General features: G+C 34.6%; 1 protein-coding gene across 7 annotated transcripts; it reads left to right on the top strand.

Moving 5' to 3' along the window:
* The first annotated feature begins 4,116 nt into the window (after positions 1-4,116).
* On the top strand, positions 4,117-13,942 carry LOC129305899 (protein DJ-1 homolog C). Of its 7 annotated transcripts, none has more exons than XM_054946094.1 (11): positions 4,117-4,431; positions 7,177-7,253; positions 8,477-8,600; positions 10,860-11,115; positions 11,254-11,454; positions 11,719-11,868; positions 11,956-12,135; positions 12,816-12,899; positions 12,982-13,182; positions 13,307-13,444; positions 13,535-13,942. In XM_054946094.1, exons 4-11 carry the CDS (start codon positions 10,900-10,902, stop codon positions 13,754-13,756), a joined length of 1,392 nt encoding a protein of 463 aa, XP_054802069.1. In that variant the 5' UTR covers positions 4,117-4,431; positions 7,177-7,253; positions 8,477-8,600; positions 10,860-10,899; the 3' UTR covers positions 13,757-13,942. The 7 variants fall into 7 exon arrangements, with proteins under 7 accessions (XP_054802069.1, XP_054802063.1, XP_054802065.1 ...); XM_054946088.1 differs by lacking the exon at positions 8,477-8,600 and adding an exon at positions 4,979-5,067; XM_054946090.1 differs by lacking the exon at positions 8,477-8,600 and adding an exon at positions 4,946-5,067.
* Positions 13,943-15,968: the final 2,026 nt, after the last annotated feature.

Raw genomic sequence — 15,968 nt, 5'->3', positions numbered from 1 at the left:
TTTATGTTTGGGAATTAATGTTTTAGGTTTGAGGTTTATGCTTTTGGGTTTAAGATTTAGACTTTAGAGGTTTTTGGTTTTGGGTTTGTGGTTTAAAGTTTATGGTTTGGTTTTGCTCTTTAGGGCTAAGGGTTTTAGGTTTGGGGTTTCGGTTCCAGGGTTTGGTGTTTTAGGTTTTTTATTTGGGTTGAAGGTTTTTTGTTTGGGGTTTTAAATTTAAGCTTTCAGCTTAAGTGATTGGTTTTTAGGTTTAGGGTTTGGTGTTTGTGATTTAGGCTTTTGAATTTAGGGATTAGTATTTTTGGTTTTTCATTTTAGGTTTGGGATTTAGGCTTTTGGTGTTTTATGTTTGTTGTTTGGCTTGTAAGGTTTAGGGTTTGGGTTTAGGAATTCGGGTTTATGGTTTTTCGTTTTGGGTTTTGGGTTTTGAGGTTTTGAATTTAGGGTTTTGGCTTTATTGGTTTAGTGTTTAGGGTTTAGGCTTGGGAGATTTGGAGTTTTATGTTTAGGGTTTAAGGGATTTGGTTTGATGTTTTAGGTTTGGGGTTTATACTTTAAGTTTTTGTGTTTTGTTGTTTTGGGTTTAGGATTGAGTGTTAGTGGTTTGGGGTTAAGGGTTTCAAGATTCAGGTTTGGGGTGTTAGGTTTATGGTCAAGCCTTAGTGGTTTTTTTTTTGGGGTTAGTAATTATGATTTACCATTTGGGCATCACGCTTGGGTGGTTTGTGTTTAAGGTTTCAGGTTTGTGTTTTAGGGTTTAGGATTTTTAGTTTAGGGTTTACGCTGGGGGTTTTAGGGTTTTTAGTTTTTGATTTTAGTTTAGTGTTGCGGGTTGTAGGATTGATGTTATAGGTTTCAACCTTAAGGTTAAGAGTTTTTACTTAAGGGTTCAAGGTTTGGTGTTTGGAGTTTTAGGTTTAGGTTTTTGTGGCTTTCAAATTTAGGAATTTGTGTTTTGGGTTTATAGTTTCAAGTTTTTGGCTTGGGGTTTTTGTTTTATTGTTTGGGGTTTAAAAAAATATTTAGTTTTTGCCCTTAATTTTGATTCATGATTATTCTACTATTACATATGTTAGTTGTTCTTTACTTTAACTCTAGAGATCATCGGTTTATATTTAAATGAGTTTGGGGTTCACGATTTTGGATTGGTGTTTTTGATTTAGGGTTTTGGGTTTGGGGTTTGGGATTTTGCAATTGGGGTTATAGGATTGGGTTTTGGAATTAGGCTTTAGGGTTAAGGGTTTCAAGTTAGGGGTTTAGTGTTTTGGCTTTTGAGTTAGGGTTTGGTGTTTTGTGTTTTAGGTTTGGGTTTTGAGGATTTTGGTTTTAGACTTTAGTTTTAGGCCGTTTGGACTAGGGTTTTAGCTTATAGGTTTGGTGTTTTTTATTTTGGATTTAAGGTTTTAGGGTTATTGCTTTGCAATTTTGGCTTACGTTTTAGGGTTTTAGATTTAGGGGTTTAGGTTTAGGGTTTTAAATTTAGGGATTTGTCTTTTTAGGTTGGCGTTTAGGGTTTGGACTTTTGGGTTTAGGGGTTTGGCTTTGGGGTTTTGTGTTTAGGTGTATTTTGAAGTTTTATGTGGTGTCGGGACAGAAGATGAATAAAGAGAAGATGAAGCGTTATGTTTCAAAAAATGTCCACTTTAATAGAGCTATGGAGCTAAGTAATGATTTCAAAGTAGGTCTTACTTGAGATTTAGGAAAGTACTTAGGCTTATGATAGATTGGAATGGCTTTTTATTCATTACTACTTGCAGGAAGTTGGTTTTGGTGAATATTTATGTATGGTCATTATGGCTTGCATTTCTAGTCCTACAACCAATGTTATTTGGAATGGTGAACCTTTTGCTAGTTTTACCCCTTCTAAGGGGCTTAGGCAATGAGACCCAATCTCCCCTTACTTTTTTAACTTATGCATGGAAAAACTAAGCTACATAACTGAAGACGAAGTTTTTAGGGGCAAATGGAAACCTATCAGATTGGTTAAGGATGGTCCTCGACTTTCCCACTTATTCTTTGCAAATGATCTGATCCTTTTTGGGGAAGCATCTAGCTGTCAAATTCAAGTTATGAATATATGTATTTCGAAGTTCTATGTAGCATGGGGACAAAAGATGAATAAAGAGAAGACAAAGCTTTGTGTTTCAAAAAATGTCCACTTTAATAGAGCTATAAAGCAAAGTAATAATTTGGAGGCAGGTCTTACTGGAGATTTGGGAAAGTACTTAGACATTTCTCTTATTTATAAAAGGGTCACTAATGGGATGTCAAGTTGGAAGTGTAAGTTTCTCACTTTAGTAAGGAGATCGGCGTTGGTGAAATCAGTCATTTCAGCTTTGCCTACTTACTACATGCAAACTATCCTTCTCCTATCAGGTATCCTTAATGACTTGGAAAAGGTTACTAGAGAGTTTCTTTGGAGTAATAGGGAAAATGGTCAAAAAGTCCATCTTTTAGCTTGGGAAGTAATATAGAAACATCATGAATGTGGCAGCTTGGGGATAAGAAATCTCAAAAACCAAAACAGAGCCTTTACGTAGAAGTTATGTTAGGGTCTGGTAACAAATCCAACGGCTCTTTGGGTGTAAGTTCTGAGATCTAAGTATAAATGTGGAAATAAACATATTCTTAAAGTTAAGAAGCATGTCAGAGCTTCTATTACTTAGAGTAACATTGTAAAGGTGTTGGATTCATTTCAACAAGGAATGGGAAAAATGGTTTGTTTAGGTAATCAAACTTCTTTTTGGTTTGACAAATGGACTCCTTTAAGAAAGCCTCTCATTAATTTTATAGTAGAAAGGAAGGAATTTATAGATGTCAATGAAATGGTGTTTGACTATGTGCTTCAATTAGGAGTGTGGGATATTTGTAAAATGAGACCTTGGCTATCAAGTTCTATGGTGGGCCTCATTACTAGTATTCATATTTCTGTGTGAGGAGAGTGGTGAGGATAAAAACATATGGCTCTTCTCTACTGATGGAAATTATACTGTGAAATTTGGGTATTCTCTTTTGCTTGCAAGTATAGAGATTGATCGAGACCCTATGTAGAGGAGAATTTGGCAAATATTGGAGAAGATCAAAACTCTAATGTGGTACATTGCTCATGGTAGAGTTCACACAATAGCTTTTCGAGTATGAAGAGGGTTGAATACAGCGAGTCCTTACCCCTTTGGATGTAATGAATTGGAAGATACTATGCGGTTGTTCAGAGATTGTACTCATGCCAAGCGCTGGTGGAGGGAATTTGTTCGTGCGGATTATGTGGAGACCTAGGCTTAAATAGGTAAGGTTGGCTCGATTGGAATATGAAACATTAAGGAGGGAATTCTTTCACTAAGAAGGTTCCTTAGGATATTTTATTTGCTTATATCTGCTAGGATATATGGAGAAGTCATTGTAATTAGTTTTCTAAGCTTGAGATGATTGGGCAATGGAGGAACCTTCTACATCTTTCTTTAGAGTTGTAACTGATCATGATCTTAGAAATAACCTGCACAACTCTTTATGAGTGACAGTCGTGATACTTTACATTAACGTTTGTTGTAGGGCATTATACTTGAAGTTGATGGGCTTACTCTTACTAATGGCTGCAATTCGTGTGGAGGAGTTTTGAAGGATGAAAACAATGCTTGGATTTAGGGTTTTAATCAGGAATTAGGACATATTCCCCCTACCATTATTGAATTGTTTGGTATTTTCAAGGGTCTTGAGTTATGTTGGCAAAAAGAGTACAAGACTATGGAAGTTTTTTGTGATTGTGCGCAGATGATCTCAACAATTACAAGGGACAATCATGACTATCACTCTTTTGAAAATATTATCAATCTCATAAATTTGATTCTTTGTAGAAATTAAACTGTGAACTTTAATTTTTTATAGAAGGATGATAATAAAACGGTTGACTACCTTGCTAAACTAGGCCATAGATCATCCAATAACTTTAATACTTTTGATATCCCATTAGTTGATTAAGGGTGGCTGGTTTATTTTTTTTTAATTGTTTTTTTTTTTCATCTCCTGTATTTGTTTTTACATTATCTTGAATGAGTATTTCATGTTCATATTAAAATAATAATAATAATAAATCAACCATTCACAACCCACTGCCAGAAATCCTAGTTAGAGGCTCCTCCTTTTTCCCTTGAGTTGAGGGTTCTCTTCGACGACAATCTAAAGATTAGATAGCAGAGCACGACACCTCGTTCCTACTTCGCCAATCTGGAGGTAGAAGCTTCGAAGTTCACACAGTTCGCGTTCTCTTCGGTTTTCAAACTCGTCGTTCAAAACTCCAGAACAAAGTATTGCCGTCTGCTTCTTTCCTCTCGTCTCGTGTTGCTTTCTCCTTGTTTCCTCTCATCCTTGCTGTCTAGGTTCGTCTGCTTCTCTCCTCTCGTCATTCAGAACTTCAGATCAAACATTTGTGTCCAGGTTTGTCTGCTTCTTTCCTTCTCCGGGTTCTTCACCTTTCTTCTTTTGGTTTGATTTTTGCTGTGAGATCTGGGTTGAATATGCCTCAAAACTCCATTATTATATTCATTTGTGGCTCCCACTTGTCTAGTTGCCTTCATTTTGGGTTTTCTTCAAGTCTTCTTCGTGATTGAAGTTTTCAAGCTATAAGCATTTCGATTTCCACCCTACAATTTACATGTTTTCATTGAACTTTGCTAATAATAAATCTGAAGCTATTTGTCCTCTTCTTGCCGCTGTCCACGTGTTCTGAATATTATTTCCTTTGTTATTTGGAGTCGAAGTTGTGTTATGATGGATGACATCGCCCAGAGAAAATGCTTTTCCCTTTTTCAATTTCGATCCCACCCACGCATGCTATTTCAGCGTGGTGCAATTCATTGTTTATTGGCCATGACTCTTTGGTTTGTATATCATTTCTCGGCTCTTTCACTTCAATAGCTCCTTTATATCATCATATGTGCGATTCATGCAGCATCTGACAATAACATGGTGTCTAATTTTGAAGCAAATTGTGGTTTGGAGAATGTGGAGTCCGTCCTTATTTGTGGTGGCGATTAGCTTCGTTACAAATATGTGTCGATGAGAAAGCAAAAGGCAAGAATCTTCTTGTTTATTATTTGTTGTTACATATTTGTTTATTTCCTTTACTTGTTGCATTGTTGATTGGACTTGTACTAGACTGGTTTTTTGTTAACAATTTCTTCTTTCATTGGATATGAGTCATATGTACAGAAGATTATATTGAAACCTTGATTGGTGTTGCTGTTATTTTATTTTTACATATCGTATTGCTATTGACCTGTATATTGTTATTTGTCTGTTGTGTTATTAATAATTTGGATAATTTTTAGCTGGACGTATTACATGTTTTAATTTAATATCATGTAAAGCCTATTTAAAGACTACACATTGTAGGCTTTGAAGCCTACTTGAAGCCAACTTTTTTGTAGGCTTTGATTTGCTCAAAGCCTACTTAGAGACTTTAAGGCTTGATCTTAGAAGTCTTTTTAAAGGACTACATATTAAGTAGGTCTTTAAAAAGGTTTTAGGCCTGAGCCTAGAAAAAAGCTTGAATATTAGTGAAATAATATTCAGAACACATGGACAGTGGCAAGAAGAGGACAAATAGCTTCAGATTTATTATTAGCAAAGTTCAATATAAACATGTAAATTGTAGGGTGGAAATCGAAATGCTTATAGCTTGAAAACTTCAATCACGAAGAAGACTTGAAGAAAACCCAAAATGAAGGCAACTAGACAAGTGGGAGCCACAAATGAATATAATAATGGAGTTTTGAGGCACCTGTTACAGGTTCGGGCCTAATTGGCCAGTTCCTGCCCCTACATGCCGGTTTGACTCCCTAGAATTGCCCAAAAAATGAACCGGTGGAAAATCATTTAAAATGGTGTTGAACTTGGTTTTCTTTTATTTTTTCTTTTTAAAATTCCCAGTAACCCAAAACTTTGTTTTTTTGTGTCTTTTTATTTGTCTTTTGGTTGGTTTTTCTTTGGTGTTATATGTATTTGATGATTCATTAGTGGTTCTAATTAATTATGAAAGTTTGCGCTGGTTTGGTTGGACAATTAATATGGCATATTTAGTGATTTTGTAATAATTAATAAATACTTTATTGTAATGTTAGTGTGATTGCTGTACATTTAGCATGTCTGACAAGGATATGGATTCATTTTGGGGAAGGTGGGGTAGGACTATATTCATGACCAATGCATTGAACATTGTAAGTATTGATGAATTTTTGTCTAGCATATAAAACCAGTTTTGCTCCATTCCACTTGCTGTTTCTGTTCCTAGGCTGAAAATTAATTTATAAAAGGATATAGCAGGGCATTATAAGATCTAAATTGAACCATAAGCATGTTTAAGTGATGGGATTTTTTCTGTAGGAGGCTGGAGCATTGTTCGAGTGAGGGTTAAACCAAAAATTTAGGTACTAGTTGAATGATTTAGCTTGAATTATGGTTTATCTTGGGTTCTACTGTGGGACTGATTTGGGTATGTTGTCATTTATGGATATGCTGAAGGCGTGAGTGCTTCGTTTATTGTATTTGGAGGTGATATTAGTGATGGCATCTATTTTTGGCATGATTGCATGATTAGTGTAGCTTGGGAGCATGGTTATCTCAAAATCATCATCTTGAGAACAAATTTTGTTGTGATACAATAGTTTGAGCTTATGGTTATTTCAAGATTTTGGGTGCATGGACAAACCTAATTTGACAATCAAAACTTGCCCGAAGTATTGGTGTCAATTTGGTTGAGTAGCAAAACTGACCATATTACTTTTGGGTTTTGTCACAATTTTTGGCTTTTTGGGATTTCTAACTTGGAGAAGTTTTGTTTTTAAGTGCAAGATTGTCAATGCTTGATGATTTCCGCAAGAGTTTGGGATTTCTTCTAATTAGAATTTTGGATTTTGCTTCTGTGGGCATGACATGATTCCTATACACGCTAAGAGGCTAGTTTCAAGGTGTTTTAGGTCATGAAGTTCTTTTCAAATCCTATGCATTTTGCCTATAGAGCTTTACTTGATTTTAACATGCTTCGGGCCTGTTTTGATGTATAAAATGTTGTTTAATTGTTATGGATACATAAGTACTATTTCAAGCCTCCAAAATGCTCTTTATGCACAATCTTTCCCATAATCCCATGTCAAATCTTGGTTTAGCTTGCTACATGTGTAGGTTATACTCTGAGTTGGAAAAGGTGACCATCAAGCCTTTATAGAATTATGGGAAGATCCAGTTTGGTTGTTTTACATGTAGGTGCCCTTAAAACTCTTAAAGTGTCTTGTTTATCATGCCTTATTAGTAGATAGTGATTTAGCATACTAATTAGACTAGTGCACTTTGGAACATGAGAAAACCATTGTAGTCTTTTTTTTTTTTTTTTGGATAAGAATTGTAGTCTTTAATTTTAGGCAAATTTGATTGTATTAGTTGTAATATTGCTGTTTGGACTTAAATAGCCCAAATGATCATATTTTGCATATAAGATATAAGAGCTTCCTTTAATTAGTTGCATCATTTAATTGCTACACTTGGATTCAGTAAGTTAAATTAACAAAAAAAAAGGAAAAATATATAGTTTATTATTATCCTAACTATAGTCACACACGCTCCCTCAGGAGCCCAAAAGGTTATTTGCTAATTTTATTTATGTTTTATTTTGTTCTGCCACGTTGGTTTGTCATATCGCACAGTTTCAGATCTTTAGGAGATTTAGATTATTTTATTATTTTTATTTTGCTTCTCTAATGTATCTTGGCCAGATCCTATTTTATTCTAGGGTTTGTGTCGCTTCTATAAATATACTCTATGCCATTTGAAGAAATCAGTTTTTCCCATAGTTTGGAAAACTAGACCAAACTAGCTAGTCAGATTGATGAACCAGCGAATCGGACATGCGTCAAGTCCCTTTTTCTGTCTAGATGGCTTAGAGGTTGATTGGCTTAACATTTACAGCATACTTTTGTAAATTTTTAACTAATGTTGCTAAGATTCCCAAGTACCTTTTGTTGATTTCTTAAACGATAGCAAAAAATCACAAATAATTGACTTGCAATTTATAACTAACTTTTGTAAAATTTTAATTCCAATTAACGTTACAAATGATCCCAAATGTAGTTTGTAGATTTTCCAAGTCATGTATCTATATAGTGATGGTAAAAAAATCACGATTCACAACTGAATCTTGTAAATTCTCAACTAATGTTATACATAATTCTAAATGTATTTTCTTGATTTCCAAGTTGTTTATTTGTATATTGACAATGAAATTGAGATTTACAACTGACTCATAAATTCCTAATTGACATTACAAATAAATTTCAAGTATCTTTTGTTGATTTCCCAACTGACTATTCACATTTTTTAATTACAAGGATCATGGTTTGTTATTGGGATTTCAACAATTCATGGTGTGTAATTGTCATTATTGTTTTTATAGGGTCCCTAATTTTCATTTTCCCTTTTTCATTTCCAGGAGCCCCAAACAGCACTGTTTTGGTTTTTTTTTTTTTTAAATAAATGCCTCCTCCTGAATGATGTTAATCAATTCTTGTCACTTCAGCAACTTGCCTTCTCAGCTTTCTCGGCCCCAGCCCAGAGTGAGTGCATTCTCTACCTTCTTGTTTGCCTCTGAGCCTCTCCACTTCAGCAGCTTCTGGAATGAGATTCTAAATCTTCTTATAGGCTTCTGCTTTCAATATCACTCTGAAAAGTCCCAAGTCGTATTAAGCTTCCCAAAGAAACTAGAATGTAGTTGAGTACACCTTAGGTCATTAAATCCTAAGAGAGCAAGTTTAAGCAACCAAAGACAATTCATAAACCATTATCACAAGTTAAAAACAATGTTGCTTTTGAAAATCAAAATCAAGGTTTAAAGTGTTTATTTTTTTTTTTTGAACAGAAGGTTTAAAGTGTTTATGATTTTTGAATTTTATAAACAAATGTAAAGTGAGATGAAATTGATTTAACCAAGCAAACAAGTGAATTCTTCAAGATTTGAATTCACTTTCACAATCACAGAATTCTAAGTTCAATCCATTTGGTTCTTGCAACTTATTTGACATTAAGTAAAACGTCTAATTACCATTAGGACTAGGTGATTATGGCTTAGACCAAGACATAATCCTTATGAAAATTATGTCAAACAATGACTTGACTCAAGAATTAGACCTTGCCTTGCCTTGACCACGTTCTAACACTTAGAACCAATCAAGAATTTAGCAATTAACTTCAATTTAAGACCTAAACAGAAGCTAAATGGTTCAAATATTACTATAAGGATTGAATAAATTAGCATTTACACAACAATAACCATTGAAGCATAAATTCAAACACATAGTGTGCATCATCCAATTAAAGAGTCAAATCATAGCATCTAATTTTTTTAAAGGAATGAAATCAACTAAAGAACTCAACCTAACCAGAATTGAATCAATTAGTAGTAAACAACAAAGAAATTAGAGAATTTAGATGTGAATTACAACAAAACCGTAATGTATTGAACTAAGAATACTCAAGTTTAAGTCTCATCTCTCTTGAAGAACTCTCAGAGAATTCAGCTGCTCATTTCAATCTCTTCAACAACTGATTAAGGAAAATGTCTAAAAGAAGCTGCCATGAGTGTGCGACCGAGAGGAGAGATGAAAGATCATGAGCTTCGACAAACTGTGAAAACGAGAGGAGAGATGAGTGATTTGCGTATGACGAGCTGAATGAAGATGAAGATGAGCAATGGTGACTGAACTAGACTGAGAAGAAGATGAGTGTTCATTCGCATGAGGTGGCCGAGAAGAGTTGTACAATGACTATGTGCGGCGGACTGAACTTAGAGGAAGAAATACAGCAGCAGTGCAATGGTGAGCGTGCGATCAGTTGGACTCTGAACCTTAGAGGAAGATGAGAGGAGATGAGTGATCGTGTCTCTCCCGTGACTGAACTTGGACTTTGTGAGCGATGAGTGTTTGCATGCGTGTCTTCAAGATGAGTCCGAGAGATCCTTCCTTTCAGTTTGACCCCCTCGCTCCAAGATGATGATGCTCTGCGTTTTGTTCCCAGAGAAGCCAATCACATGTGCATGCATATCCTTCTCTTTCTGCGTTTTTCTTCTGTGCTGAAAGGGGAAAAAAACTGATTTAAAATAAAATGGAGAAACTTACCAAATTAGGCCCTAAATGCTTAGAAAAGCAAAACAAATAAAAATAAATGAATCTAATGAAATTGAACTTAATAAAAAAAAATTGTCAAATAATAAAATTTGCGAAGGAACTAAAATTCTATATTAAAAACAATTAATTCCAATAAAATGACCCTAATGTCAAAATTTAATGAGAAGTGAGCCAATGATCAAATTTAGTGCCAAAACCATGCATATAAAGGTCTAAACTAATAAAATATGTCACAAATATAAAAGAATGTGCAAAAATATGTGATTCATCTAATTCTCCTGTCATCTATTCCTCCTCCTTAAACTATCCTGATCTTCAATTATCAGGCCACATTTTGAATGGAGAGAACATTTCCATATACACAGGAACAATGCTATGCTTTTAATTTGTTGTTTGTGAATAATTGCAATATTCTTTTAATCGCTGTAGTTTCTGTTTTGCTTTGCTGAGCTTTCTGATTTTCGTTGTCTTAAATTTTTATGGGTTATCTGTGCTGAATTATTTATATATTTAAATTATATTATTTTAATTATGACTAGTTTGACTCTAATTTAACTCCCAGTTGGACCACTGAGTCCTGAACTAATGATTTCATTAGTTCAATAACCAATTTGGTTTTCAGTACCTTGATTTTTCCATCTAGCAGCAATAATTCTTCAATACAGGCACTGACTGGTTGAATCTTTTGCCCAGGATTGGGAGATCTTTGAAGTGTGAGCAGGTGGAGCTTCAGATGGAGTCTTTGTCATTGATGCTGCTGCAGCATCCCATGAACCTCTCTTCGGTGGCTGTAGCTACAGTCCCTTCTATATCATTTTCTTCCGTAAACCCTCAAAGACAGAGGATGCTTGCCTCAAAACGCTCTTCTAAACTTACAAAGTCCACCTCTCCACTTCAACCCATAACAACTATGACTAAAACTTTAGAATCCTCTCTTCCTCACAAAAAGGTGGTTTAATGTTCATAGTATATGGAAATTTATTGGATTTAATTCACAGTCCTTGTCTGCTGCTAAATGCCCTGGAAATTTTCCAATGCATGGGATTTTTTTTCATTTTATTTTTATTTTCCCTTCTGAGTGAATCAGGTATTGGTTCCTATTGGTTTTGGAACTGAAGAAATGGAAGCTGTTATTTTAGTTGATGTTCTACGCCGAGCTGGTGCAGAGGTGACTGTGGCATCAGTGGAGCAGCAGCTTGAAGTTGAAGCTGCTGGGGGTATCAAATTGGTGGCTGATACTGACATTTCAACATGCTCAGATGAAATTTTTGATCTTGTGGCTTTACCGGTGTGTTATAAAACTTCCATTGTTGGTTGTTCTGTTTTTGCACCTTAGATATCAACGAATTCTGTTATCCATAGTCTGATAAACTATGAGTATCAGTTTGAGCCCTTGTAGCAAAGTGAATTGTATATTAGAGTTTACTAAGGATCTTATGCTGCATATCATTGAGTTATCAATTGATTGAATTGACTCTTGGATTTCAGTGTCATAGGCAAAATAATGAGATACGATGAGTCTATGAAGTAATTTTAGATCTCTTGTTTACAGGGAGGAATGCCTGGTTCAGCAAGATTAAGGGATTGTGGCGTCCTTAGAAAAATTACCTGCAAACATGCGGAGGAAAAGAGGCTTTATGGTGCCATATGTGCTGCTCCAGCAGTCACTCTTTTGCCATGGGGTCTTTTAAGTAAAAAGAAGGTAGTTTAATTAGATGAACATTAGTTACAATTCTTATGGTATTTACTGGTCAACACTTGCTAATTTTGATATAGTTTGTCATGCAAGATGACTTGTCATCCTGCATTCATGGACAAGCTTCCACCATTTTGGGCTAGTAAGTCGAATGTTCAAGTTTCAGGAGAGCTTACAACAAGCCGTGGCCCCGGAACTGCTTTTGAGTTTGCCTTGTCCTTGGTGGAACAGCTATTTGGGGAGTCAGCTGCCAAAGAAGTTGGAGAATCGTTGGTAGTGTTATATCCTTGAGCCCAGTCTAACTTTTGCTTTAGTGTTGTGCTCAACTGCTATTGTTGGTTAGTGAATCTTCGTTTAGTAATGGAAAATTGGGCTTCAATTCCTAACGAAAAGCAAAATCTCAGGTCTAAAATGGATTTAGTTGAAAAGTTTCTTGGAATTAATTTGCCTTAATTGGTCTAAGCAAAGAAATATCAGTTGTCCACAGTTGTCCCCCCCCCCCCCCCCAATATTAATGATAGGTTGAATGTTGAAGATCATAGAAGCTGACAAGATAAAGAGGGAATAAAAAGGCATATCAAATAGAACCGAACATTTATTTATTTCTTGTACATAGTTGTAGGTAACGATTCATTTCTTCTGTATTTGCCAAATTTTCATGAGATCAAAATGAAAATAAGCCTGAAATTGCAATAATAAATGTAGGGTCTGTCTGATCAAATATAAATCTAGGGCTGTTGTAAGCTAGTTGAATGGTCAGAGTATTAACTTCAAAAACTCAGTTTGGAAAGATTGAAGTATGCAATCACTTGATGTAGTATTTAGGAACAGAAAAGATAATATTATCAGAAAGGAAAAGAGTAGAGTAAAATCAAATAAAAAGTTAAGCAATACACTTCTGTGAAACTGAAATCCAAGGATTGGAATGCAGCTTAATACTCTTCTTGTAACAGTTGTTGGGTAGTGCCAATGATGACGGTGCAACCAAGAAGGAATTCAACACAGTTGAGTGGTCCCTTGGCCACCATACCCCCAGTGTGAGCCATACTACAATATCCGATTAATGAGTCTTTTGTTGCCCTATCTTGCAACATGAATCTTACTTTACATGATTTGCAGGTTCTCTTGCCAATTGCTCATGGTTCTGAAGAGATTGAAGTAGTGATTATTGCAGATATTTTAAACCGAGCAAAAGCCAATGTTGTAGTTGCATCTGTAGAAAATGATTGTGAAATTTTGGCTTCTCAAGGAACCAAAATAATTGCTGATATATTAATTAATGAGGCTCAAGAGATAGAACATGATTTGATTATTCTTCCGGTGAGATAGATTTCTGCATACATAACCTCTAAATGTTCAAAGTTTTTAACTTTAAAGGTTTCTGAAAATAAAATATCTGGCTCCAAATGTTTGTTGATGTTGAATTTGTCGTGAACACTTCAAGGGGGGAGCTGCTGGCGTTCTGAGGTTAATCAAATCTAAAGTTCTCAAGAAGCTTCTTAAAGAACAAAATACATCCGGAAGAATTTTTGGGGCAGTCTCCTCTTCACTTTTTATCCTTCATAAACAAGGCTTACTGAAGGTATTAAACACCCCGTTACATCAACTCTGCTTCCTAAATCCTGACCCATTTCTCAGCTGAAACATAACATTGATGCTGTTGATTTCACAGGAAAAGAGCTTTGCAGCTTATGCGTCCATTGTGGACAAACTCAATGATGAAACAATAAATGGTGCTAAGGTAGTTATTGATGGCAAACTGATAACTAGTGAGGGACTTGCCTCTGTCACAGATTTTGCACTGGCTATTGTTAATAAGCTCCATGGTAATGGAAGGGCCAGAAGTGTAGCAGAAGGCCTTGTTTTTGAGTATCCTAGGAGTTATAACTCGTAGATAAAGAAATTCATAGGTGTAATGTGTGTTCTTGTTGATGATTAGCTTGGTAACTTGATTCATGATAGAGATGGTGGAAGAAAGTTGGGTATTGTTTAGGCATTTCAATAGTCTAATCTTACACTGCCCCATGTAAACAAATCAGAAGATCAAGCACGAAGCTAATACATGAGTTTTGTTGGGTTCTGTCGTGTCTCTTTTCCCGTTTCCTAGAATGCAAAGCTGAATCTCTTATAAATTGTGAAAGAGAACTTGTAAATGTTTAAGAAATGAAATGGGTTGTATGAATTAGTGTAATACAGGATTCAAATCTTTAATTTACGTGAGTCAAAAGAGAAGGAAAATTATTTAATTCATTTATATTTGTATGAATTCAACCTGCATCAATCGAGGTCAAAATATGGTAAAATTTGTTACAAATGTTCAATTGATAAATCTGGAGCTCAAAACTAAATGTTGTTTTATATTTCTATTATAAAATATTTTCAACTATTTCATTGAAATGTCTTAAAATGAAAAAGGAAATCAACTTTACAACATTAACAATTTATTTATATGAATGTACATCATTGTGTTTTATTATCAATTAAGTTTTTAAAAATATTGTTAATTAAGTTATCTCATTTAACAATTTTTATAAATATTTTCTTTAGTCTTGCTCTACTCTTTTTTACTTAACTCAAGATTATCTATTTCATTTTTCTCATTAATACCCCTCATAGCCTTTTCTATATTTGTTGAAACCATTTCAAATGATTTTTTAAGAATTTTCTTTTAGTATATGCCACATTTACTTTTTCTCATTTATGTTCATTTCAAATTTTACTTTCTTGTGTTTGTCTATACATCTATCTCAACATTTTCATATCTATCACTCCAACTTTATATTCATGTTATCCTTTTAAAGCCTAACATTCACTATTATATAACATATTAATCTTATAGCTGTTCAATAAAAGTTATTTTAAAATTTATTAGGTATCTTTTGATCACAAATAACTATTTTAGCCTTTCTCCAATTGAGCAACTCAACTTGTAACATTCAAAAATTTAATGTAAGGATTAAATTAATTAATCTAGGGCCTAATTGGATTAATTAGGGTAATTGGATTGCCATTTGGGTCCACTAGATCTCATACAGTGCTTAGAATGGGACTAAAAGAGCTTTTGGAAATATTGGGCTTATATACAGTTTTCAAAATAAGCTATTGTCATGATGAATAGTGCTTTTTGCCTTGGTAGACACATTGAATTTTTAAATTTGAGAGAAGCATTTCAAACAATAAAGTGGGAAGAAATTGAGAGAGAACAAGAGAGAAAGGATAGAGATTTGCTAGGATTCACCATTGGAGGTGCTTGGAGATAGTTACAGGCCATCTAATCCTTGGGTAAGGTTTCTCTTCTACTCTTCTCCCTTCTTTTTTAATTCTTCTTGGGAGTTTTTGGTTATTAAGATTTGTTGTGCATAATGTGTCGTGGCATACGCGCAAAAATTAGCATTTATCAGTTCGTGAAAACAGACTAGAACCAGAGGGAAGAAAGAAGGGAAATTGAGAGAAAGACGGAGGAGACCTAAGGGCAATTAGGGCACAATCTCAAGGGCATCTTGGATGCATTTAGATCTTGAATCATCATTGGCTAAGTTTCATTTCTCCTTCTCCTTCCCTTTGATGTGAAAATTTTGACTTTCGGGGTAATAAGGGCTTTGATATCTGTTTCTTTGGGTTTAGACCAAACCCATTAATTTTTTTAAGGTCTTGAGGAGTTAAATCAAGTCTCTAACCTTAGGATTATGAGTTTTATGGTGACTTAAAATTTTTAGTTAGGGTTTGAACGAACCCTAGGCATAATTGGAAGGTTTTGAGACAATATGGGAAATTAGATTATAATTTTGGTATGTTTGGATGTTTAATAGAATGGTTAGAGTGTTTTAAAATTAGTATTGTTAGCTAAGAATTTAAGTGTTATGAGTACTTAGAACCTAGCAAATTCAGGGTTTATTTGAAGTGAAAATTGACAATTATCACTTGATTATGTAGATTGAGTATTACTCAAGCTTTATCATGTATATAGAACATGTGAAGCTAACGTTTAACCATAATAACCCTTTTATGTAACAAAAGGTTGGGGTAATGAAATAATTTGCAATATTTGATTATATTACCTAACTATTTGTGAGTAGATGTGTTAATTTGTACTTAAGATTTGATAA

The sequence above is a fragment of the Prosopis cineraria genome, unplaced genomic scaffold (assembly GCF_029017545.1).
Source record: "Prosopis cineraria cultivar Desert tree isolate PC_DT_omini unplaced genomic scaffold, ASM2901754v1 PC3, whole genome shotgun sequence".
Classification (NCBI taxonomy): Eukaryota; Viridiplantae; Streptophyta; class Magnoliopsida; order Fabales; family Fabaceae; genus Prosopis; species Prosopis cineraria.
This window is presented reverse-complemented; position numbering and strand designations above follow the sequence as displayed.

What these genes read in the sequence shown, in the direction of transcription:
- LOC129305899 (XM_054946092.1), top strand. An exon ending in AAGAAGTTGGAGAATCGTTG is followed by an intron (nt 12,136 to 12,815) that starts GTAGTGTTATAT and finishes TTCTTGTAACAG; the next exon opens with TTGTTGGGTAGTGCCAATGA. An exon ending in ATAAACAAGGCTTACTGAAG is followed by an intron (nt 13,445 to 13,534) that starts GTATTAAACACC and finishes TTGATTTCACAG; the next exon opens with GAAAAGAGCTTTGCAGCTTA.